We start from the raw sequence: 25,790 nt of genomic DNA, 5'->3' as shown, positions 1-25,790 counted from the left end.
TTTGAAATCTGAAGCAAGGTAGTGGTAGGAATGGGAACAAGTCCTTCTGGGCTGGAGAGATGGTTCAGTGGTTAAGAGCATTGCCTGCTCTTCCAAAGGTCCTGAGTACAATTCCTGGCAACCACATGGTGGCTCACAACCATCTGTAAAGAGGTCTGGTGCCCTCTTCTGGCCTGCAAACATGCACACAGACAGAATATTGTATACATAATAAATAAATAAATAAATAAATATAAAAATATTGAAAACAAACAAACAAAACAAGTTCTTCTGACTCTCAGGCCTGTTATGTGACATGTGGGGACCGCAAGAAGCTTTGATAATGTTAGCTTTTGTCTCAACTCAGCTGCCAGAATCGAGGTGGTGAACTGACTTTAGCGAAACAAAGAAATCATCATATGGAAGACTGAAACAAAAAGTCCTTAGTTATAGGAGACATAGTGGGCGGGAAAACATAAATAAAGAAAATGAGCTGCAATTTATAACCCGAGTTAAACAAAAAGCTCCCTAAATTTACATCCTCCTGTTTCCACATAATGAGTCAATTAATCTTCCAATGCTTTATAAAAGTGAAAAAAAAAACCACCCTGGTAGCAGCTGGTTTTAATGTTAAACCTAATTAGAAAAACACATTAAGGCAAGGGAAGTGCTGAAGTTACATTTAGCTGAGAAAAGAGAAGTATGTTCATGAGCTGTGGACAAGGAGAAGCGAGGATAGATAAATTAAAGCTTGCCTTTTGTATTCCACAGCCTGATTTCCCAAAAGAAAGCAGCCATTTGAGGACAGAGAAATGAGTCACCATATAAGGTACGGTTCTGGTCAAGCTAAGCAGATGATCGTTAAAGACTATTTCACAGAGCTAGTAGACAGACACTTCTGCCTGGACTCAGGGATTTTTCCATCTTGAATGACTCAATAAGCCATTTGAACACCATTTAGCCCAGCCTATAATTGTCATAAAAATTCTTAATTGTGAGATGATCTGCCACCTGTCACTAAGTACCAGTCACATGTTTCAATTTCATATTTAATAATCTCATAAAATAGCCCCGGGAAAAACAATTTAAGGAGAGATGGACACTTGGCACTAATATGGACTTTGGTTTATTGATACAAATTTAAGGTCAATTGTGTTAGATGTATATTTCTACTCTTGTTTAAGATATTATGCTTATACAACTCATTTAAAATGCAATGTATAATTAAGAAATACAGATTAATAAGTAGTCATTTATAAAAATAGTCAAACTTGTAGTTATGTTAGTTAGGTTTTCTTTTTTTTGTATTTATTTATTTATTTATTAAAGATTTCTGCCTCCTCCCCGCCACCGCCTCTCATTTCCCTCCCCCTCCCCTGATCAAGTCCCCCTCCTTCATCAGCCCGAAGAGCAATCAGGGTTCCCTGAACTGTGGGAAGTCCAAGGATCACCCACCTCCATCCAGGTCTAGTAAGGTGAGCATCCAAACTGCCTAGGCTCCCCCAAAGCCAGTGCGTGCAGTAGGATCAAAAACCCATTGCCATTGTTCTTGAGTTCTCAGTAGTCCTCATTGTCCACTATGTTCAGCAAGTCCGGTTTTATCCCATGCTTTTTCAGACCCAGGCCAGCTGGTCTTGGTGAGTTCCCAGTAGAACATCCCCATTGTCTCAGTGTGTGGGTGCACCCCTCGCGGTCCTGAGTTCCTTGCTTGTGCTCTCTCTCCTTCTGCTCCTGATTTGGACCTTGAGATTTCAGTCCGGTGCTCCAATGTGGGTCTCTGTCTCTGTCTTCTTTCATTGCTAGGTTTTCTAGATATATTTCAGTTAGATAGATAATTTTCAACACTTCCAAGACTATGGAATATGGCATGTAAAATGTTTTAAGAATTTAGACTTTTCTAAGCTTCTGTAAAGCAAAGGACACAGTCAACAAGACAAATCGGCAGCCTACAGAATAGGAAATGATCTTCAGTAACCACACATCAGACTGGTCTCCAAAATATACAAAGATCTCAAGAAACTGGTCATCAAAAGAACAAATAATCCAATAAAAAAATGGAGTACAGACCTAAACAGAGAACTCTCAACAGAGGAATCTAAAATGGCTAAAAGACACTTAAGGAAATGCTCAACATCCTTAGCCACCAGAGAAATGCAAACCAAAACAACTCTGAGATTCCATCTTACACCTGTAAGAATGGCCAAGATCAAAAACACTGATGACAACTTATGCTGGAGAGGTTGTGGGGAAAAGGGAACACTTCTGCATTGCTGGTGGGAATGCAAGCTGGTACAGCCCCTTTGGATATCAGTGTGGTGATTTCTCAGAAAATTAGGAAACAACCTTCCTCAAGACCCAGCAATACCACTTTTGGGTATATATCCAAAGGATGCTCAATTGTGCCACAAGGACATGTGTTCAACTATGTTCCTAGCAGCGTTGTTTGCCATAGCCAGAGTCTGGAAACAACCTAAATGCCCCTCGACCAAAGAATGGATAAGGAAAATGTGGTACATTTACACAATGGAGTACTACACAGCAGAAAAAAATAATGACTTCTTAAATTTTGCAGGCAAATGGATGGATCTAGAAAACATCATATTGAATGAGGTAACTCAGACCCAAAAAGACAAATATCATATTACTCACTCATAAGTGGTTTTTATACACAAAGCAAAGAAAACTAGCCTACAATTCATAATCCCAGAGAATCTAGACAGCGAGACATGCATGGATCTAATATACATGAGAAATAGAAAAGGACAAGATCTTCTGAGTAAATTGGGAGCATGGGGAACATGGGACAGGGTTGAAACAGAGGAGAGAGGAAGGCAGGGGAGCAGAGAAAAATGTATAGCTCAATAAAATCAATAAAAAATAAAAAAATTTAGACTTTTCTAAACAGTGAAACATGTCTGCTTCTGGCATCACCAATCACTTCAAGAGGATGATGATCATCAAGAGTCTCCTTATGGAGTTTGCTAGTAATTTGGGCAAGAAACTGCTCTTTCTTGGATTGCTTGATGGTATGCTGTATAGACTGGACATGCAGGACCCATAGAAAAATTACTGCTGAAGTTGCTTAAAGAAGGTGAGATGGTCCTTCAGGGTTCCTGCTTCATGAGAGAATCTGCCAGACATTCTGCAAGAGACAGAAGAAAGAACTGCCAATATAGGAGAAACAGTCTTTTAAATTCCTGCTTCATGGAAAAGTCTGCTGGATACTATGGACCTGTAGGCTGAAGATGGATGCCCCAACATTACAGAAGAACTTTGGGTGACTGTCCAGGCAGCAAGATGTCCCTGTCAATTCTAGAACTTTGGAAGCTGCTTACAATGCACTTCCTATTTATTTAGGTAATATTATATTCTTCTGGGGTCTTTGAGGGAGTTAAAGACAGATAATTATAATTTTCCTTAGCTATGATAAAAATAAATTTGATATGAAAGTTTAGACTCATAAAGAAATATCATAACTGTAATTCTTATTTGATACCTGTTTGTATATGTAATTTTACTATGTTAAAGTTAAAACCTTCCTTTTTATTTAGACAGAAAAGGGAAGATGATGTGGAATTCTTCTCTGTATGCTGTGAATATCTTTTATTACCATTGGTTAATAAAGAAGGTGCTTCGGCATATAGCAGGGCAGAATATTGCCTAGCTGAAAGAGATATATAGAGAAAGTAGGAAGAGTCAGACAGATGCTATGTAGCTGTAGAAGGAGACAGACGCCATACCCTTACCAATAAGCCACAGCCTTGTGCCCATGCACAGATTGATAGAAATGGGTTAATAAAAGATATAAGAATTAGTTAATAAGAAGCCTGAGTTAATAGGCCAAGCAGTGTTATAATTAATATAGTTTCCATGTGAGTATTCAAATCTGGGAACAAAAGAGCAGTCTTTGCTTACATTTTAGAAATGCTTAGAATGCTTATCATGTATTTCCTAACAATAAGGCAAAGAGGGACTGTTAGGTTGGTGTTATGCTTTTCTGGAGGTGAGAAGGATGCACAGGGTGTAGGATGAAAGTGTAAACATTTTACCTTGAAAGGAGGGTGCAGGCTTTGCATTCTGCAGACTCCACAGGCACTCACCTGGGCATCCTGTTACCATGCAGAGTTACAATGCAGGCTTTGGGCCTGAGCTTCAGAATTCAGATGGACTCATTGGTGTTTCTGCTAATTCTTGAAACACATTGAACAATAAGGTGTCTGTGGATTGTTTGCTGTGAGGTCCACTAATACGTATAGCCACCTCTCTCTCTTTATTGCTAATGTCCCTATGAAAGACCCTATTAAACAACAACAACAACAACAACAACAACAACAACAACACCTCTTCCTCTATCCCAGAGAACAACTTAATTCAGGAATTATGGCTTGAAGTCATTGCTGGAGCAGGAAGACAACTGAAGTGGGTGAAGGGGATACAAATAGGAAAGGGAGACATCAGTGTGCCCTTCCCTAAAGATTCCACCTGAAAAGCACCTACAGCTGATGCACTTTCAGCGAAGCTATCAAAATTAACACACAAAACCCAGTAGTAGCCCTCTGTATACAGATGACAAACATATTGTGAAAGAAATCAGTAAAAACAGTACCATTCACAATAGCCTCAAAACAAATAGACAAACAAACAAATAAAATAATAACAGATAAATCAGGCAACCAATATTGAAAAGATTCATGAAAAGATTCATGATTCATTCTTTTTCCATGGATGAGGCCAGTTTCTAACAATTCATGTGCGACTCGCGCCTCCTAGTGGCTTCAAGGAATACAACGCCGAGCTTTTCCTGATTTTTTGAAATCACAGAATGGAGAAAACTGCTACAGCTCACCGGTGCCATAGTTGTAAACTACATTATCCAAACTTTGGGAAATTCTTTTCTGGATGAGCACAAGTTTATTTAAAAATTCTAATTAAGAGTTGTGGAATCTTTTGAAAGATTTTCAGAGAAATAGTGATGTAGAGAAAGAAGGGGGAGCTTCAGAAGGACAGTGAAATAAACACCTTTTGCTTTTAAATTAGCATTTTTACTTATTCTTTGATAATTTTACACACACACACACACACACACACACACACACACACACACCGTATTGTGATTATATCCACACCAATGCCATATTCCCTCATTGGATCCTAATGCTAATCCTGACCACTCCCCAAGTCCTCTTTCTTATTTTTCTCTTTGAAAAATCAAATCCAATTAGTGGTGCTAGCATGAGCATGGGCAGACTTTCAGTAGTCACGTCTTCCAGGAAGAATGATGCTGTCTCCTGAGGGAGACATCAATTGTCAATAGCTCCTCAGCCCAACACAAAGCCACAAGAGCCCCTCTCCCACCCATTCTGGAATAATTGACTGGTTTGATCCTGTGCTGCGCTTGTACAGGTATGTTCTCTGATCAGATGATGGGGCTTAGTCCATGGGAGGAAACCTGATAATAGTCACTGGGGATGTCATTAGACGGTTGGAGGGAAGGCATTGTCAAACTGTCTTCTAGTCATGCACTTTTATACCTACAGACCAGCGTGTGTACCACTGCTGCTCCCAGCCTCTGTCACAGAAGCTTCTTTCGGCAGTGGGTAGCAGTCAGTTCAACGCTTCATAACTTCTCAGAGTGCTGAGAATGTGCAACTGTTGAGTGCTCAGCACTAAATAAGAATATCTTTAAACCTGATCAATTTCCAGGCTTCTATGACTGTAAATTGCAATCCAATAACTGTGGTAAATACTCTGGAAATCAAAAGTAACAAACTCACCAAGACTTAAGTCTGATGATGTTATGTTAACCCAGTGGCTCTCAGTTTGTGATTCTCAGAGCCACAGCATCAGCATCATTGACAATGCAGTGTCAGCAGCATCTGCAAGCTATGCAACTCTCAATCTTCCTCACTTAGATCTAGAGGGTCAGGAATCCTGGAGATGGGGTCCAGGGCCCTGACTGATAAGAGCCTTCCCCACTCTTCTCATGATCAGGATAGTCTGCGTCACTAACAAAACAGAGTTTAAACCAGGTCTTTAGAATAGCAACCCAGTGGTTTCTGGAAAATTACCAAAGAAAACCAGTGGTTGGGAGATTGCCTATCAGGTAAAGTGTAAGGGTAATAACCAAAGTTTGGATCTCCAGCACTCATATAAATGCTGATGAGCATGGCAGACTGTCTACAGTTTCAGCACAGGATCCCCCAAGGGAGCTGCCTAGCCAAACTGGCTATACCAAGGAGCTCTGCATTCAACTGAGAGGTGTTGCCTCAATGAATGAGTATTGTTCAAGGAAGAGTCCTCAAATAGCTCTGGATTTCTGAATGCATATGTAATCATGTGAATCCACATTGGCACATGTGATCTCACATCTGTGTGGACACAAATATACACAGAACATACTGACACATTAAAAAAAGAGAAAAATCACACCAAGCCATAACAAACCAAAAACAGCCCTTCAGATAACAGTGGCTTGATAATTTATTTTTTTCCATTAACACTTCAACTTTCCATGGCATCTACAGGCCGGCCTGCTTCTCTTGGCTGTGAGCATATGCAATGATTATCACATTTCTTCCAATTCTCACTGGTTGTTCGTCCAAGCTTTGGGGCTGCTTTATTGTCAGAGGGTCTTGTTTTTTCTTCATCTATCCTTCCCTTGTTTGCATATTCCAGCATTTTGAAAAGTTGTCAGTTTGAGAATTTTAGAGGTGAGATTTTGTTTCCATAAAACATACAAACAAACAAACAAACAAACAAAAACCAACCAAGCAAACTCAAAGAAATTTAGTTTATCTGAAAGATGTCAAGCTCCCTGTACATCTCTGGAAAACATGGTCTCTCAGTGATGAAACTTTGTAGAAGAGCTGCAAGGGAAGAACACTAAGCTCTACAAAGCTCCTTTCTGGGGTCCTGCTCCACCACCTCCACCTGCCACGACATCTTGCTTCAGCCACTTACTACTTGGGATGCTTTCTAACCTCCCTACCTTGGGTTTTTACAATTGGGATATGAAGGTTCATGATAGTGCCATGACTGTGAAGGTAAATGGTACAGAACATAAAAGGCCACAGTGCCAGATATTAAAAAGTTTTAATTGCTAAAAACATTAAAAAGGAGAAAAATAAACTCAGCAGAGCAAGTGGTGGCATTGGATATTGCTATTGTTCTACCATTAAAGCCAGACATTATAGCTTGTAGGAATAACCGGTGAGATTCTACAAATTAGTGTCCTGCCATCCCATTCAGCTTGGAGTAGGAAGAGCAAGTTGCCATGTTGCAAATCTATGTGTCTTCTAAATATTGAGCACATTCTATTGGCAAGGATGTCAAAAATAGAAAAAAAGGAGTTTGAATGTCAGTATAAAATGTATATGTTGCCACTTTTTCCCAGTCAAGGGAAGATAATCATACAGGTATTTGAAAGTATTTACTTATTTATTTACTTACTTACTTTAGCAGATGGCATTGATTAATGCTTCAGTACCAATCATGTCATTGTTTTAAATCCCATCTTAAGAGTGTGGTAGACTTTGGCCTGGGTTTTTGATGTAAACACTCACCTCCAAATCCAGGCCTTGTAGAGAAATCATGGTCCTCAATGTGTAACAACTGCTCACGTTTTAAGGGCCAGACTTTCGTACTGTCCTCTTTCCTCATTCTGGTTTCCCTTATGCTGTTCCTCCGAGAAAAAGATACATATATATCTTAGTTAGGGTTACTTTCACTGTGATGACATGCCATGGCCACAGCAACTTGTGGAGGAAAAGGTCCAGTTGGTGTATGCTTCTGTAAAACTCTAGGATAACTGTAAAGCCATTTCTGAATATTCTGAAGCCATTCTGAACCCTCTCAGCCCTCCATGCCTTAGTGCTACCCCTCCCCTGGGAACCAAGGGCCTAACAGCTATGCATGCACATACTGAAATGTTGGGAACTTTACATCTCTCTGAGTCCTTGTGAGTGTTCTCCAAATAGAGCTCCGTTCCTGAAATTGAGACAAGATAACCCACAGATGTTCACAGATGTTTTAACTCAGTCCCTGGGAAAGGGGCAAAGTAACCCTAAAATGTTCCCTCTTACCTCATCTGATCTGGCAACCACTCTCCAGCCAATAATTGGTAATAGCCCTTTGAATAAGGCAGTCATAATAGTTAAAGAGCAACCCCCCAGAATCCTCCCTTGTTTTTGTGGATTTTACTTTAAAAGTAGCCTGTACCAGCCATTCAGAGTCTTTCTGGCTTCTCGAATGCTGAAAGACCCTGTTATGACAGAATTAATAAAATCCTCATGTTTTTACATCAACCGTGGTGTGAGAGATGGTCTCTTGGGGTGAATCCTTCTGGTAGTTGGACTTCAGGGTCCAACACTTCCACATCCATAGTCCATCATTGAAGAAAGTCAGGACAGAAACTCAAACAGGACAGGAACCTGGAGGCAGGAACTGATGCAGAGGCCGTGGAGGGGAGCTGCTTACTGACTTGCTCCCCATGGCTTGCTCAGCCTGCTTGCTTTCTTTCTTTGTTTCTCTCTTGCTTTATTATTTAAAAAACATTTTATAAGTTCCACATCATGAATTCTGATCCCATTCATCTTTCTTTCCTTTTATATCTGTCCTCTTCCCTTACAACCTCCTCTCCAAGATAAAATAAAATTTAAAAGAAAAGCAAAACCAAACCAAAATCAATCTACCAACCAACCAACCAACCAACCAGCCAACCAAACAAACAAAGTCTTGATGTGGAAACTGTAGCATGACACAGGGAGTCACAAAGTCTGCAAATCTTTACTTGTTATGTGTTCATGGCAATGAGTCATTGATCTGGTTAGAGGCATCTGGCTTACATCTGCTACACCACTGATACTGGGCCCTCCCTGGGACTCTTCTTGAATATTCTGCTGGTTCCTTGTGTCATGAAGATCCTGCATCTTTGGATCTGCAAGTCTAGTCCATTCACATGCTACAGGGTTTCATAGATGAGGTCAATGTTGGGTAGAGTGAGCCCTGCTACTTGAGAGAGGGGACTTTGTAATTCACCTGGGAAAAGCAGTAGATCTGACCCCGGTGGTGTGGGTGTGAGTGAGCTGGCTCCAAGGGGTGAGAGCAGTTGGTCTGCTGGGGGCACTGGGTGAGCTAGTCAGGGAAGTGCTGAAGAGCTTTCCCTGGTAGTGATGATGAAGGAAAGTTGGCAGACTGACCAACCCAGCTACCACCCAGGCCCAGAACTAGAGCTATGAGTTGGCCTAGCCTGCTTTCTTATAAAACGCAGGATATGGAACCACCCACAATGGGCTGGACTCCCCTCATCAATCACTAATTAACAAATGCCCTACAGCTGGACCCTGTAGAGACATTTTTCTCAATTGAGGTTTCCTCCTTTCAGATAGCTTTAGTTTATGTTAAATTGACACAAAACTAGTTAGTACAAAATATTTTTAAGATACATTTATTTATTCATTCTTATTATTCATCTTGCTTAACGTAGAATGCCCTGAAATAAACACATAGAATTTCATCTTGTTAGTTCAGATTAAGCCAAATATCTGCCAACATTTGTATTTTTGCCATATAAGGGTGGAGGGAGCAGGTAGGTAAAACAAGCTTTAGAGTACTTGAAGTAGAAAACCAAAAGGATTTAATACCTAGACAGACACCATTTCTCACAGTACATATGTGAGATGAGAAACAGTAGGTGAGTAAAGGTGATCAAAGGTCAGATTCACAGACACCCAGCTAAGGCAAGCTTTGAGGAAACGGCACCTGGGGGCGAGCATTTCAACAAGAACCCTTGAAGAAACTACCTGGGAATGAGCATTTCAACAAGCACCCAACAGACTGACATTGATTGGACAATCTCTGCCTTAAAGCAGTAAGGAGGTGAAAACATTACAAAACTGTAAACTGATGAAAACAGAGTTTTCAAAGCCAGAACAAACAGAGACTGTGGGACAGACAGAGATTGCAGGTAGAAGGACAGATGGAGATTGCAGCTAGAAGGCCTACTGGAGTTTGTAGGGCTCAAAGGTTGTTGGACCTGGGAAAACCCGACAATGGAACAGGCAACTATTTCTACCTCTTCTTCTCTAGGTCAAAGTGCACATGGCAAGGTCCTTTCTGTGGTGTGCTATGTGGAAACAAAGTCCTGTCTCTCTGGGCATCTGTGAGTGTGAGCAAGGGAATGGGACAAAGGGAATACTTTACTGCTGAACCACCATTTCCTAGGAACATGAATGCAAATTTTAACAAAACAGTTTTTAGAAGCAATTTATTTAATGTTTTTTCTTGCCACACTTTTCATTGATTGATTGATTGATTGATTGTGTGTGTACACATAAGCATATGCTTTCTTGTGGTTCCCATAACACTGTTGTGTAGGACAGAAGACAACTTGTGGAATTCTCTTGTCTTCTTCCATCCTGTAGGTCTTAGAGATGAAACCAAGGTGCTCACTCTGGGGAGTATTCACTGAATAATCTCTCTTGTATTGGAAGCATTTTCTTGGCTCAAGAAAATGACTCTGACTAGGAGAATTTCACATCCTGAAGCAGCTGATGGAAGAGGGTTTGTGAGATGGTCCAGTGTGATCTCTCATTAGGGTGGATCCTGTACGAATCCTCAGGGATTTAGAGATGTATTCTTTTTTCTAATAATATGAATAGATAAGTTTGGGAAAGGAATCTCTTTTGGATAGAAGGCAATGGATTTGAATTTAAATATATTAAATCTTTATATCCTGTGAATAATTGAACATAGAACTATTTCTCCCAAGAATCTAGAATAAACTAGGGAAAACCTTCTAAGGAGCTAGGATAAATTATTTATTAAAAATAATGATAAAGGACTGGGGAGATAATCAGTCATAAGGTAATTCCTGAGTAGGCATGGGAACCTGCTTTTGATCTCTCTAACTACCACCACCAAGTGATTACATGTGTTTGTAATCCCAAAGACATAGACAGGAGGATCCCCAGAGTTTGCTCATCAACCAGTAGCCTAAATGGCGAGCCCAAGTCAATTAGATACCCTGTCTCAAGGCAGAAGGTAGACAACTCCCAAGGAAGTGCATCTAAGTTTGACTTCTGACCTCCACATACATGCATATACACAAGCACTCACATAAACACCACCCCACACATGTATGCACTAATAGCAAGAGGTAGCTTCCAAGTAACGTCCACTACGTTCAAGACATCAGCCCAGATGTTTGGTATGCATCCAGCTCTTCTGGTTTCCTGGGTCTCTGCCCAGAGTTTCGGATTCAGTAGGTTTGGGGCATAAAATTGCATTTGTAATGTTTTTTCAGGATAACTTATTCCTGTAGAAAATAGCACGTAGTTAATAAAAGCTCGCTAGTTGTTTTTGTAAATCAAAAGTGTAGATATAACATGTAATGGGAAATTTGTAAAAATACTCCTCTGGTAATGATATTTTGGATACAACAAATAAATGACATGTGACTAATGTGTCTTTTCAGAATCATTCCTCTGCAGGAGACTGAAATACAGATGCATTTTAATTAAGAACCCTGAGTGTGCTGAGCTCAGGCCTGCTGTGAAATGCTCTCTTGACAGCGGAGGAGTACAGCACCAGTGCTTATCTGACCTGCACTGAGTGTTCCATGTTTATTCCATCTGGATTTCTTTTTACCAGATGTATATGTGGTAATATACATACCAGGAGAATATGTGGGCTGTACCCTCAACACAATTTTACAAATTCTTGCACTGTACCATACATGTTTAAATAAATACTTAAAGGAGTTGGAGAGATAGCTCAGTGGGCAAGAGTGTTTTCTGCCATGCAAAGGGCAGGAGTTTGGGTCCCAGTCCTCATATTGGGCGACTCAGAGCAGCCTGTGAACTCAGCTTCAAGGGGTTCTGACACCTCTAGCTCCATTGGTACCTACATTTACAAACTCCCCTCTAAGAGACAGACACAGAACCCCTCACCACATAAACATACTTAGACACCCCCATACAGACACACACAGACATTGCCACAGACATACACAAACATCCCCCACACAGACACACATAGACACTTTTTCAAGACACACACAGTACCCCCCCCAGACACACACAGACACCCCCATACAGACACACACATACACACACAGTCACCCCCACACAGACACACATAGACACCACCACACAGACACACACAGACACCCCATACACAGACACACATAGACACCACCACACAGACACACAGACACCCCATACACAGACACACACAGACACCCCATACACAGACACACATAGACACCACCACACAGACACACAGACACCCCATACACAGACACACATAGACACTTCCCCACAGACACACACAGACACCCCATACACAGACACACATAGACACCACCACACAGACACACAGACACCCCATACACAGACACACATAGACACTTCCCCACAGACACACACAGACACCCCATACACAGACACACACAGGCAAACCCCAACAGACATACACAGATACACCCCCTTGCAGACACACACAGAACCCCACACACAATTAAAAATTATAAAATAATTCCCCAAACAAATATAAATTGCTTCTATAATTTTTTCATTATACATTTAAAAATACCTAGATATCGATTATTTATAAGGATATTCTTTCTTTAAAAGTACCCAGTAACTTGAATACCTACATTAAGTATTTAAAAATAAATGAATAAATTCTTCTTTAAATTATCAGAAAATTTATATTATTTTCTAAGAACTTGTATTTCCATTTCTTGCTTCATAGATTTTTCTTACCCATCATACAAATATTTTTGGGAAGAAAATGTGTATATACATTGATAATAACTTTTAAATTTAATATTTCCTTTACAAAGAGAAAAAAATAATTTATATAAATGTTGACTCCTACTAAATTTAAGAATAAAACTTTAGAGAAAATAAATTTGTTAATGAAATGGTGACATATTTTCTTCAGTTATTTTATGTGTTAAATGGATTTAGTCATTGTTAGAATGAAACTAGGTTTTGCATAAATTCCCTTTTTATTAGTTTTATAGAAACAAGCACTGAATTTTGTTCAAATGTGTGTGAGTACATTGAATATCAAAAAAACTTTTCACATTGTTTGAAAAATGCACCTGAATTATCTGAATGTGACTTTTAAATCATTTTCGGTGATTTATCACCTAACAGATTAACAAGGTTCTTCCTTTAATTTTGTTAAAAGAAGATGAGAAACAAGCCAGTGTGAAAATGATATGTTACTTGATATAGAATCATTCACTATCTCAACCTCAATATTTATAATTGTCTCTTTGTTCTCAGGGACTCACACAACACGGTTAGGAAAGAGAGATACCTGGATTTTGTCACATGAGGCAGAGCAATCGTTAAAGGGAGGTGATGAAGGAGATGGGGTAAGTGTTCAGGTTAGTCTACTTTAATAAAGCGGTCATAAAGAATGGAATCCAGAAATTGTTTAGAAATTGCACTTGACGGCATGCCTTTCAGATAGCTTGCACGTACCCTTGTAGATACATGATGCCTCATGAATACAGGTGTTTTGCTTTGAAAACCTCTGACTTGGTGTTATATATGTTTATAATTATACACAGTTGTATATTGTTTATAATGTATGGGATAGTCATTATAAACTGTGTTTTATATTATAAGAGAATACCAGCATTGTTATCTTTTATTGCTTTTGACCACAAAGTACTACAGACACCAAAAAATTATTGCTATAATTTTTTTTCTCGGTAATATCCAGAACCTTTCCTTTTGATTGAGGACACTTCTTTTCTGGATCAACAAGGAGCCATGTTTCTGTGGGGCTTCTAAGATCTCAATCTGTGACTAGGCAAGCAGTAGCCCGAGGGAGGGAAATTTAAAATTTGGGTGATTTCAGGTCCTCCAAAATCTTTGAGGCCATATTAGAACTAAGAATTAAAACATTTTAGCATTGCCTGGGGAGGATCAAACATCTTTCTGGCACACTTGAAATTTTATAAGTAAATGTAAACAAAACTCTCTTATGATGTCTATGAAATGTGGAAATTACTCAAAGAAAGTATAAAATTATTTCTATGCTCTAGCCTTTGACATGGCAACATAAAGAAGGTATTCCCTTATAAAGATTAAAAGTTCTTTTTATTTTTATTCATCAGCTAATTGTGTAAATATTATGGCTTCTGGTTTTATATTTTGTAGGATTCTTGAGTATATGAGCAAGTGAGTCTCTGAGTCTTGGCTGTTTATTGTGCCGTTTCTTGGGCTCTTTTCCTTCTGTTTGTTTTATCTTACTCTGACATGTTTATCTTTTCTATTTCAGTATTATTAATTTTAGATGCTTCTTTGTTTGCTAACAAGACAGAAAGGGGGTGTATCTGGATGATAAGGGAGGTGGGGAGGAACTGGGAAAAGTGGAAGGAGAGAAAACTGTAATCAGGGTATATTGTATAAAAAACTATCAAAATATGGTATTTAGGGTAGCCTGAATCCATGTTTCCAGGTCATGGTCACATATTTAGCTACTAAAAAGTGTCTCTCATTCTCTCTCTCTCTCTCTCTCTCTCTCTCTCTCTCTCTCTCTCTCTCTCTCTCTCTTTTAGAAGTGAAGTTGGAACCTCCTACATTCCATCCATTTTCTAGAGTTACTATAAACATCAACTTTTCTCATTCTAGAAGCATGTCCTGTTGTGCAGATGATTTTTGTTTACTATTATTATTTTTTACTATTATACTACATATAATATTATTATATATCAATATATTAATAATATATAATTAGTATACAATGCTCTTATGTAGTAATTATATATTATATTATCAATAGCTTTTGCCTACAAATTGAATAGGTCTGCAGGTGAACATCTCTTTGCATGAGACAGCCAGGGAGTGTGCTCAATCAGAGACGTGGCAGCTACTGTGTGTCACCTGGGTCTGTAACAGGTCATGAACTCAGTGCTGAGGGTTCAGACACCCTCACACAATCAGGAAAACAGACCAATTTTAGAGTTATTCTGTAGTCATTATCTGGAGCTCAGATGGTACAGTAAGTTACAAAATTTTATATGAAACTTGGAGTTCTTATCTTGTTTGAAGAAAGATCAGAAATCTGCTGACTGTGCTACTGTTTTCATGACCTTTCACCTCAGTGTGAGGCTTGGATTGGAATGCTGAAGGAATGCACAAAAACTGAAAAGCTTCTGTAAAGCAAAGGACACGGTCAACAAAACAAAATGGCAGCCTACAGAATGGGAAAAGATCTTCAGTAACCACACATCAGACTGATCTCCAAAATATACAAAGATCTCAAGAAATTGGTCACCAAAAGAACAAATAATCCAATAAAAAAATGGAGTACAGACCTAAACAGAGAACTCTCAACAGAGGAATCTAAAATGGCTGGAAGACACTTAAGGAAATGTTCAACATCCTTAGTCATCAGAGAAATGCAAATCAAAAAAGCTCTGAGATTCCATCTTACACCTATAAGAAAGGCCAAGATCAAAAACACTGATGACAACTTATGCTGGAGAGGTTGTGGGGAAAAGGGAACACTTCTGCATTGCTGGTGGGAATGCAAGCTGGTACAGCCCCTTTGAATATCAGTGTGGTGATTTCTCAGAAAATTAGGAAACAACCTTCCTCAAGACTCAGTAATACCACTTTTGGGTATATATCCAAAAGATGCTCAATTGTGCCACAAGGACATGTGCTCAACTATGTTCATAGCAGCATTGTTTGTCATAGCCAGGACCTGGAAACAACCTAAATGCCCCTTGACTTAAGAATGGATAAGGAAAATGTGGTACACTTACACAATTGAGTACTACACATCAGAAAAAAAAATGACATCTTAAATTTTGCAGGAAAATGGATGGAGCTAGAAAACATTATTTTGAGTGAGGTAACCCAGATACAGAAAGACAGTTATCACATGTACTCACTCATAAGTGGTTTTTAAACACAATGCAAAGAAAACCAGCCTACAAATCACAATCCCAGAGAAATTAGACAATAATGAGGACCCTAAGAGAGACTTACATAGCTCCAATCTACATGGGAAGTAGAAAAAGATAAGATCTCCTGAGTAAATTAGGAGCATGGGGACCTTGAGGGTAAGGCAGAGAAGGGAGCAGAGAAAAATGTAGAGCTCAGTAAAAATCAATAAAAAACCCACCCCCCCAAAAACCAACAAAAACAAACAAACAAAAAAGAATAATCTGAAGATTATTATAGAGATCTCTACTAGTGTCTGTTCTGAACAGTTAATAAGAGCCAGTGTTCAGTTACCAGAAAATTTATAAGCTTGCTATAAAATAAAATAGTATTAAGATTAGCTCATAAGATGTACAATTAAATATATTAGCATCAAGGTATGCCTAAACAAACAAACAAACAAACAATGATAAAGACAGGTCTATTGTAGGATAGTGTAATAATTACTAAGTTCTGCCTTAAAGCTATAATCGGCCTAAACAGCTCAAGGACAGCATGACCACAGTAGAACCATATGTCTTTCCTAGGCAAAGAAATTCATTTTCACTTGCCAAAAGTTTCTGTATCCATAGTTTCTCCCCACTGTCTTTCTTAGAAACCTGGGGAATATTAGAATAAAAGACTTTTAAAAATGTTTAGCCTAAAGAAATGTTATTTTTGATGGAAAGCAATATTTTTGTAATCTGAATGAAAATAAATAGCCTGATTTATATAACAGATCTGACTGAATGAAAGCAGGGCTCAGAATAATTGATACAAACACAAAACAAGGTGCAAAGTGTGCAATTTTCTAACAAAGACTATATCTTCCTTTCACCTCCATTCTGTTAGTGTTCTTGTGTTATAAGGGGCAGATTGTTAATTAGTTGTACCATTACTTGTTGTGGGTAATCAGGTTGGGTATCGAGCAAAGAACCGCACAATATTTATTTACAAGAAAAGTATGGAGAAGCCTAGCCTAAACAGGCTCAACTGTATTTTTGCCAAATGCTTTAACATTTGCATGAGTGAATGCTGATAGTAGTGTAGAAACTGGTTCTTGGACTACTGTGTTCACTCAGGGAAAGTGCCTCTGTTTCATCCTAAGTGGTTGTTTTGAACCAGGGTGGTGGTTTACACGATCCTCAGTGCCCTAGAGGATTGCTCACTGCAGAACACATGCAGCAGATATAAATTTTAATGAATCATATTTTGGCTTGTGGCCTGAAGGGCTCTTCAGTTAGTACACAGAGAAGTGGAAAACAAGCATTTGGAACTCAGAGAACAGAAACCCGAGTGTTTCCCCTGGAGGAAACCTGACCTATAGAAGCCGTAAGTTGTTTTTCTTTTAAAAGGAAATAAAAAGAGGCATTTAACCTCAGGAAAAAGGTCCCTCCTTACCAGAAAGACTTTGTGTTCCCTGTTGACTTAAACAGTGTAGGAAGCAGTAAATCTAGCTTTTTAAATTTATTGCTCTTGTTTACAGTTTCATACATGCACACCTTGCACACTGACCACTTTTACTTCCCACCTCCCCACCATACAAGCAAATTTCTCTCCCATGCACATGTCTAATTTTTTATAACCCATGGAGGTTAACCAGGCTATCTGGAGCTATCAGTTGGAGGCTGGTGGGTTGAACAAAGACACAGAACTAAAGACAGCGATCCCTTCTCTCCTGGAATCTGCTGATGGCCAATAGCTCAGAGGTAAAGGCAAAGCCTTCTGGGTCACCCCCGCCTTTCTTGATTGATTGTTGACAGGGCTTGCCTTGTGTGTGCCCAGTGCACTAACTTCCTCCTATTGTTGTAGGTGAATGATGACACTAGTTTTGTGATGTTTTCCCCCCTATAGCTACTGCGACATGGATGCAGACTAGTATGATGAAATAGCTCTTATTATAATTTATCCTTTCCTTCTGTTAGCATCTATGGGCAGCCAAAAAAATATATCGCCTTAAATGATGATAATTAATATACTCTCCATTTATTACAAAATAAACTACATGAATATTGGAAGCAACCTGAAACAAACTAAACCAAAAATCACAATAGTCTGACATAATATTTCATTCATGCTTAATTTCGTTAGAGAGGATCCAGAAAGAAGCTAAACTTAACTAGACCCTGTGTCATCTCAGGTCTGTGGTCTGAGAACAGACCGGAAGAAAAGTGTAGGAGGTACACTTTACCCAGGACCAAAGTGACAGTAGTAGATTTTCTTCTCAGGCCCATGGCCCCATGAGTTCTGGGAAGTCGGCTGGGTCCAGTACCAGGCATGCTTTCTCTCCTGTTGAGTGGGCCTTTCAGTTCAATAAGACAGCTGTTGGTAGGCACCAACATGTGAGTGACACTTAATGCACCTTTACCTATATCTTGCCATGTTGGTCATTGTCATGGTTCATGGTGGAAAGATCGTAAGAGACAAATAAGAGGAAGTCCGCTGTGAGGTCTCCTAGAAATGACTACATCGACAAGACTGGCACAATGGCAGTATCAGTGGACATGCGAATGTGGAAGGTGGAAGATTTCATGAAGTCCCACACCTAGCAAAGAACTAAAAGTGACTAATGATGGCTGAGAGAAGGAGCCCCTTATTGGTTGTCCAACAAAGACTTGTCAATCCTGAAACCATATAAATGCAGATAATAAAAGTTGGACTCAGAATGGTTATATTCGTATATTTGTGTATAAACATATGTACATACACACATACATATGTATACACACATCATATACTCATATGTACATATACACATGTATATACACACATATACATGCATTCACATATACATACACATATGTACATACACACACATACACGTGTGCTTGTGTAACAATAATAAAAGAAAAAGAGTCTATCAACTTGAGAGTTTGTTGGGGCATTGTAGGGATTGAAGGGAGGAAAAGGAAGGGGAAAATGATATAATTCTATTTCAACTAAGAACGTATTTAAAAAGCACAAAGAAGACCAGGAATTGGGACTGCAGTTTCTGTCTTCTTTAAACCTGAGGATTCTGAAGGTATTGGTTAAATGTTTTGTTCTTTTTCCTGGTCTGGTGGGTGAGTGTTTCATGAATATGCAACGTTGTAAGGACAAGCTGCTGAACATCTGTCACTTCACAGATTAGGTCTTTTGAGAAATCTTAAAAGAAAGGGGGACTTTTGCATGGACTTTCTATGGATAAGAGAGTGAATGATTTGTCCAGTTTGTAAGGCTGGGGGTTTCCGGGTGCTCTTAGTGAAACCAGGGAAGCCCCAGGCAACTTGTGACACCTTGCTTATTGTAATACACAGATTTCTCCTGGTTCTATCCAGGTAACTCATGTTATTGATGGGAAAATAGCACTGACAATGAGCCAATCTTCAGGAAGATATTTTAAATAAATGAATACTTTTTCAACAGATAATAAATGGTATTTATGATTCTTTACACTGTTTCTTCAATGTATAAAAAACTATATTTACCTCCAAAAAATTAATGTTGAAAAAAGTTGTTTCTGTATCATTGTTAATGCATGCCACACTGAAGATATCAGCTCTCTGAAGGATGACCCATATATGAAACATCTAACTATTTTCTCCCCAAGTAAATACAATTAAACCAACAATGCTAAAGATGGAAGAGCCCATGCTTTTGGATGTTAACCAGAGGTGATTTATTCTGATGGGTCAGTACTATTAAAGACACAGATAATGCAAGAAAAATGGGCTTTCCTTAAAGATGCATTTCTAGATCAGCAGAAGGTCTGAGGCAGCTGTTAGGAGAAAGAGGGAAATTCTCGATGACTATTTCTGTATCTTACCATGTTTGTCTCGCTGAAGCTAGGCATTGATGATGGTGCCTCTTGATTGCAGAAGTAGCAGAAGCATCTGGAATCCATGTGATCCAGGTGTCGATGAAGAAGACCAACCAAACAGCCAGCACCATGTCTTCCGGAAGAAAGAAATGCAGATGTATGACACCAACACAGCTACTATTTCCTGTCCACGTGTTTTTCAAAAAATAATTATCACATCATGAAAACGAACGGAGAAAAAAAGCAGATATTGTCTTCAATGCCACCCATTGTTTCCGTAGATTAAGTAGATTAGCATCACACACAGTTATGTGTCTGTCTACCTCATCAGCAATGTAAGGAAAATAAGGCAATACCTTTCGTTTGCCCTCTTTCCGGGAGAGCTGCTTAGCACGATGCTTGATTCCCCACTCAGTACTCTCTTAGCTGCTGTCCTAGGCAGACAAAGAAGCTAGGTTAGGCCCTAATCCTCTTAATCCAATGCAATATGATTTGAATATATGTAATGACTCTGTAAAATAATATGCTTAATGAGAGAAAGATGATTAATTTAATCTTAATTACACATTGTAAACAAGGCCTTTTCTTTTATCCTGATGTTTCATTTAATCTGGAATGAAATTCTTTCCTCTCTTTAAATATACAGCCCTTCCTGCACAGCAGAAAACAGTATTACTGTACTTTCAAGTAAGCTATCACATTTTAAAATGGTTTATTCCCTTCATAACAAAAGTAGTTCACTTTAAGGGTAAATATAGTAACAAGCCTCTAAATGAAGTAGTACTGTCTTGGATAATGCACCAAACATTAACCTCTCACTGTTAAATTAGAGTCCTGTGCTTAACAGCAGGCTGCCTACATACAGAAAGTGGACATTCTGGTTTGTAGGTACTATTCCATGCAAGTCTTAGGTGGGTTTTCTGTGCTGTAATAAAACATTGTGACAAAAAGAAACTCGGGGAAGAAAGGATTCATTTCATCTTACATCTCAGGTCTGCGTCCGTCATTAAGGCAAGCTAGGCCAGGAACTCAAGCAAGAACCTGGAGGTAGAAACTGGAGCAGAGACAATGGAGGGATGCTGTTGACTAGCTTGCTCCTCATGGTTTGCCTGCTCAGTTTGTTTTATTATGTTTGCCAATACCACTTGCCCAGGGCAGAACCATCCACAATGGGTCAGATACTCCTTCATCAATTATTAATCAAGAAAATGCCTCAGAGGCTTTCCTACAGGTCAATCTTACGGAGGTATTATTGTATCAAGATGACAGAAGACTAACCAATGCACTGGATGTAAAATGCCATGGGATGGATATTCAGTGAAATTAACTTTCTATAACTAGAATATTATCAGATAGGTAGCACAGTGATGTACACATTGCTTCAGATAGACTCGTGAACGTAACATCTTGTACATATTGTTAGGAACCTAGTGCGTTAATATATTTTAACTCAGACTGTGTATTCTTTTAGCCCATGGATCAAAGCCTCTTGTGTTTTAGGTATGTCATTATTGCTCTTCTTCTTTTCCTTTACCTTCTTCTTTTTCTCCCCCTCTTCACCTTTATTTATTCTCCTCCCTTGCAGTATCTGATAATTTTATTCTTCATTTTCTTTCTTTTTTTAAGATTTGTTTATTATGTATAAAGTGTTCTGACTGCATGTATGCCTTCATGTCAGAAGAGGTCACCAGATCTCATAAATGGTTGTGAGTCACCGTGTGGTTGCTGGGAATTGAACTCAGGACCTCTGGAAGAGCAGTCAGTGCTCTTAACCTCTGAGCCACCTCGCCAGCTCTATTCTCTATTTTCTATCTATTCTGTATGAATAGTGAACAAATAGAAAGTTCAGTATTTCTTTAATTTTCTTGATCCCTTAAAAAATACCGTAATCTCCCTCTTCTTCCCAATCCTCTATGGCTATTAAATATGGCTATTTTGAAGCATTTTGTTCACACAGACACACACAGGGTAAATATATGAAAATAGAGTATAGGTAGGGTGTGCTAACAAATGAACTACAGGGCCCCAAATCTTTCTTAAAACAAACAAATTGACAGATAGACAAAAACCCTCAAACAAAAGGGTTTGGGACTATCCAGTTTGGGGAATTATTGCTTACAGGTAGAACCATGCTTTATCAAAATGCTATTGCTATGATTCTAAAGATGTTTATGATGACTATTAAACTTTTAAGTTCATAGTAAGATGTGTGACCTGTTACGACTCAGCAATGGAGAAGGAGCTCTTAGAGTACATGCTCCTGAGTAAACTGGGAGCACGGGGACCCTGGGAGAGGGCTGAAGGGGAGGGGAGAGGCAGGGAGGGAAGCAGAGAAAAATGTAGAGCTCAACAACAATCAATAAAAAAAAAGAGAAAAAAAAAGAGGGAAAAAAGTACATTTCACCCAAAGGAATGATTTTTTTTCCATTTGTTTGTTTTTGAGACAGGGTTTCTCTATATGACAGTACTAACTGTCCTGGAGCTCACTTTGTAGACCAGGCTGGCCTCAAAGGAATGACTCTTTAAATTAGAAGCATCTACACTAGAGAGTTCAGGGGACCTTCTCAGGACACCTGCTTTTCAGAAATGCCTGTCAGTTCAGATATCTCTTCATCACTTACATCACACTCAGATGCCTGGGGCGTCCCCTTCATCATAAGGACAAAGCAATGGTGAGAACTCATCTGAACTCTTTGTTGAACCTTTTGTTTTCACATCCAATACTTAATTATAACACTTCATAATTTTCTGTGATTAATTTTTAAGTCTGAAGTGATCTCCATAAAGATAAGAACAAACCAGTGACTTAACGTGGAAACAGCTGGTTCGTAAGCGGCCTTAGAGTTTTCATTCAATTACAGGGAAGCATCTGTCTCTTGATGCTGAGAGGGCTTGTGGATCTTATCCCTTTAGTGTTTTCCTTTGCAAACCCAGTAAGCATCTTAAGGGAAAAAAAAGCAGAAAATCACAACTGTCAAAATGAGAAACTGGTGATTACCAGAAAACAAAGTAAGGCACTGCCCCTGGAGAAGCTGGCAGTAGCTTCAGCTGGCCCTCGAGCTGTTCCTTGTATAAGTTGCCCTCATTCACTCTTCCTCCATTCGGGCGATATTTGCCTGTTTCTCTGGCAAGGAACCAAGAGTGAACTCAGATAGAATGGCTGGGCCCTCAAATTCTTCTTGGGTATGTAACTGTCATTAGCCCACAATAGAAAAGAATAGTAAAGCCAAGCTCTGTTTAAAGTTGGATCAAATGTAATCATCAACAGCAACAATGACAATAATTCCAATGTCTCAGAAATTTTTGAATATCACATAGACAAAAATCTTGATCTGGAATTTGTAGTCATAGAATGTTGATCAAGAAGGATTTTTGAAGGTCATTTGGTTCACATCAGCTCCTTACTTCTTTTTTTTTCTCTTTTTTTTAAATGCAGTCACCCCATGACATTACTGAAGAACTTATTCCAGAAGCCTAAGGAGGCTGAAATACAAGGATTCTCAAGTCTTACATGTGAGATGTATGTTCCTGCATGTAATATGTTCACACCCCCAAATATGCATGGATTCTAATTGTTCTTAATAATAAAAATCTGAAGTCAACTATCAAGGGGTGAAAGCTGAAGGATCAGAGAAGCAGAGCGGTCAGCTGCAAAGTTCAGTGCAAAAGGGTTACCTTATCCTCAGACTGCATCCTCAGGCTGACTGCTACAGACTGCTGCTCAGACTGCATTGCCTCCTGCCTCCTCCCACCTTATATTTCTCTCTCAACCTAGCCATATCGCTCCTGTCTCCACCACCCTAGTTCTGCTCTGTTTCTCTTTTAAAATGGATCAATTTCGTGTAGTGCAGGGTGGCCTTGAACTCATAGAGATCTGTCTGCCTCTGTCTCTTGTGTCTTGGGATTAAAGGTATGTGCCACCACTGTCTGGCCTCTAGTGGCTTAACTCTGCCCTCTGATCTTGAGGCAAGCTTTATTTGTTAGATTACAAACAAGATATCACTACACCCCCAAACACATAAGGACTATTTAAAACATTTATTAGATTTATTAATTTTTATCACATGTTCACATGTGATCTCTCTCTCTGTATAGATTCAGAGATCAGAAGACAACTTTTAAGAGTTAGTTTTTTCTCTCTGCCACGTGCGTCCTGGGAATCAAACTTAGCTCATCAAACTTGTCACCTACTGTGTCGTCTCACTGATTCCTCCTGTATTCATTAAACCCTCCCCAGATTACAAATAGTTCTAGTATAATGTAGATTCTGCGTAAATAATTCTCTCACTGTATGGAATGGAAGAGAATGGAAACCGGCTGTGTATCACACAGGACAATGTTGGTTGATAAATTTAGATCTGTAGCTGTTTGAAACTCTGTATACTGACCTGGGATTAGGGAGAGGCCACTGTACAGAGAAACTAGGACAACAGTGAGCAGTCAGTTCATCTGTCTGTGCTTTCAGTTTATGTGACATATCAGAAATAAAATTGTCTGTGACATGGCATTTTCCCTTTCCTGTAAAAATTTTCTCTCAATTAAGAGTTCTGTCTCTTAGTATATTGCTGTTCTCATGGAATATGGTTCTTTTACTCCCCTCTCACACCCTTGCTAGAATCAGCTGTGGCAAGAGCGGGAAATATAATCCTGTTTGTGGTACCAGATGAAGCCACTAGAGTGAGACGTGCTGGTTAAGGTGTAATTGCTCAATATTGCCACGAGATGGAAGCAAAGCACACACATTCCTACCTGCACCCCGGCTTTTTCTTAAGCCGTCCTTTTTTTTTTTTTTAAAGAAAAACCACAAACTGAACGAAAATTAATTTGTGCTTGTCAATACAGGAGAGAAGGAAAGAGAAGGTTAGTGACAAATAGTCAAATGGTTTAAACAATAACCAAAAAAGAGAAAATTATTGAAAAATAGTCAAATGGTTTAATCAACAATAGAAAATTAAACCCTGTTATTAAGATAGACACATTTTTCTCTTTTTGAATGGTGGTTAATGTGTATTTCTTATATTGAATAGCGAGCATAGTTTTAAGGTTCTACTTTATTCTATAGAAAGAAAATTATTTTTATTTGTAAATACCAAGAACTAGAGATGAATGCAGTGGAAACACGAGCTTTCTATCAAAAAGACTTGTTGACATGACTACTGTTTGACATGAGAATCACAGGGCCTGGAAGGTGGGGCTCTGGGGCTGGATGAAGAAGGTTCTGGATGATTCTCTTTTTGGAGGGTGGGCATTATTTGGCTTAAACTTCCACACTGTAATCTATCATTGAAGGGCAGGAACTCAAACAGGATAGGAACCTGGAGACTTTATACCAATAATAATAGCAACACCCTCAAGTCGGTATAGGTCACTTTGGAATATCACGATGAGGCAATAAAACATAGTAATCTTGAATGAAATCTTTTCTTGTCAAATGTTCTGAAAATGAAATATAGTTCCACTTACTGGTTGTGTGAATATTAACATAAACTTAATGTTTTTCTATATGTTAGGTACTTCATATTTCCTTGAATTCATGGTTCAGACATGTCACCACATCAACTCTGCTTTTCCAAGAATATAAAAAGTCTTTCCATTTTCTTGTGTCTTAATTTCTTCAGTGTTTTAAAGCTTTCAATGTAGATATCATTCACATCTTCTGCTGGGAATATTCTAGGAGTGAGTTTTTTGTCTTCCATTCAACTTCTGTGCTTTTCAATTGGAGAGTTAAGACTGTTTACCAGTTGGGGTTATTATTGAAAGATTTGTGAAATGAAATGAAAAAAAAAGAAATTTATGCCCTAGCAATGCGGAAGCCCGTATATGGCGGTTCTGTTGTCCATATTTGGTTTTATGGTCTAAATTGATGAGGATAATTGAAGTTGACCTGATCTCTTCCTCAAGAGGGCATGAGATTTCATTACAGAAGATTGTGAGCCACTGTGTGGTTGCTGGGAATTGAACTCAGGACCTTTGGAAGAGCCAGCAGTGCTCTTAACTGCTGAGCCACCTCTCCAGCCCTGACTGCTTTCTAGTTGGGGTTGTTATTGAAAGATGTTCCA

At 39.0% G+C, this 25,790-nt stretch overlaps 1 protein-coding gene across 1 annotated transcript in view; it reads right to left on the bottom strand.

Annotated features, from left to right (window-relative positions):
* Positions 1-19,862, bottom strand: part of Gabrr3 (gamma-aminobutyric acid type A receptor subunit rho3) — a 50,391-nt gene extending 30,529 nt beyond the window's left edge. The window contains exons 1-2 of the mRNA XM_075953531.1: positions 19,738-19,862; positions 7,542-7,654 (exon numbers count right to left, since the gene is read on the bottom strand). Of these exons, the coding sequence (XP_075809646.1) occupies positions 7,542-7,654; positions 19,738-19,862 (238 nt within the window). The remainder of the gene's footprint in view (positions 1-7,541; positions 7,655-19,737) is intronic.
* Between the last annotated feature and the right edge of the window lie 5,928 nt (positions 19,863-25,790).

This window comes from Microtus pennsylvanicus, chromosome 1 (genome assembly GCF_037038515.1).
Source record: "Microtus pennsylvanicus isolate mMicPen1 chromosome 1, mMicPen1.hap1, whole genome shotgun sequence".
NCBI classification, from domain to species: Eukaryota; Metazoa; Chordata; class Mammalia; order Rodentia; family Cricetidae; genus Microtus; species Microtus pennsylvanicus.
Note: the sequence above shows the minus strand (reverse complement) of the source record. Positions and strands in the feature narration are given on the sequence as shown.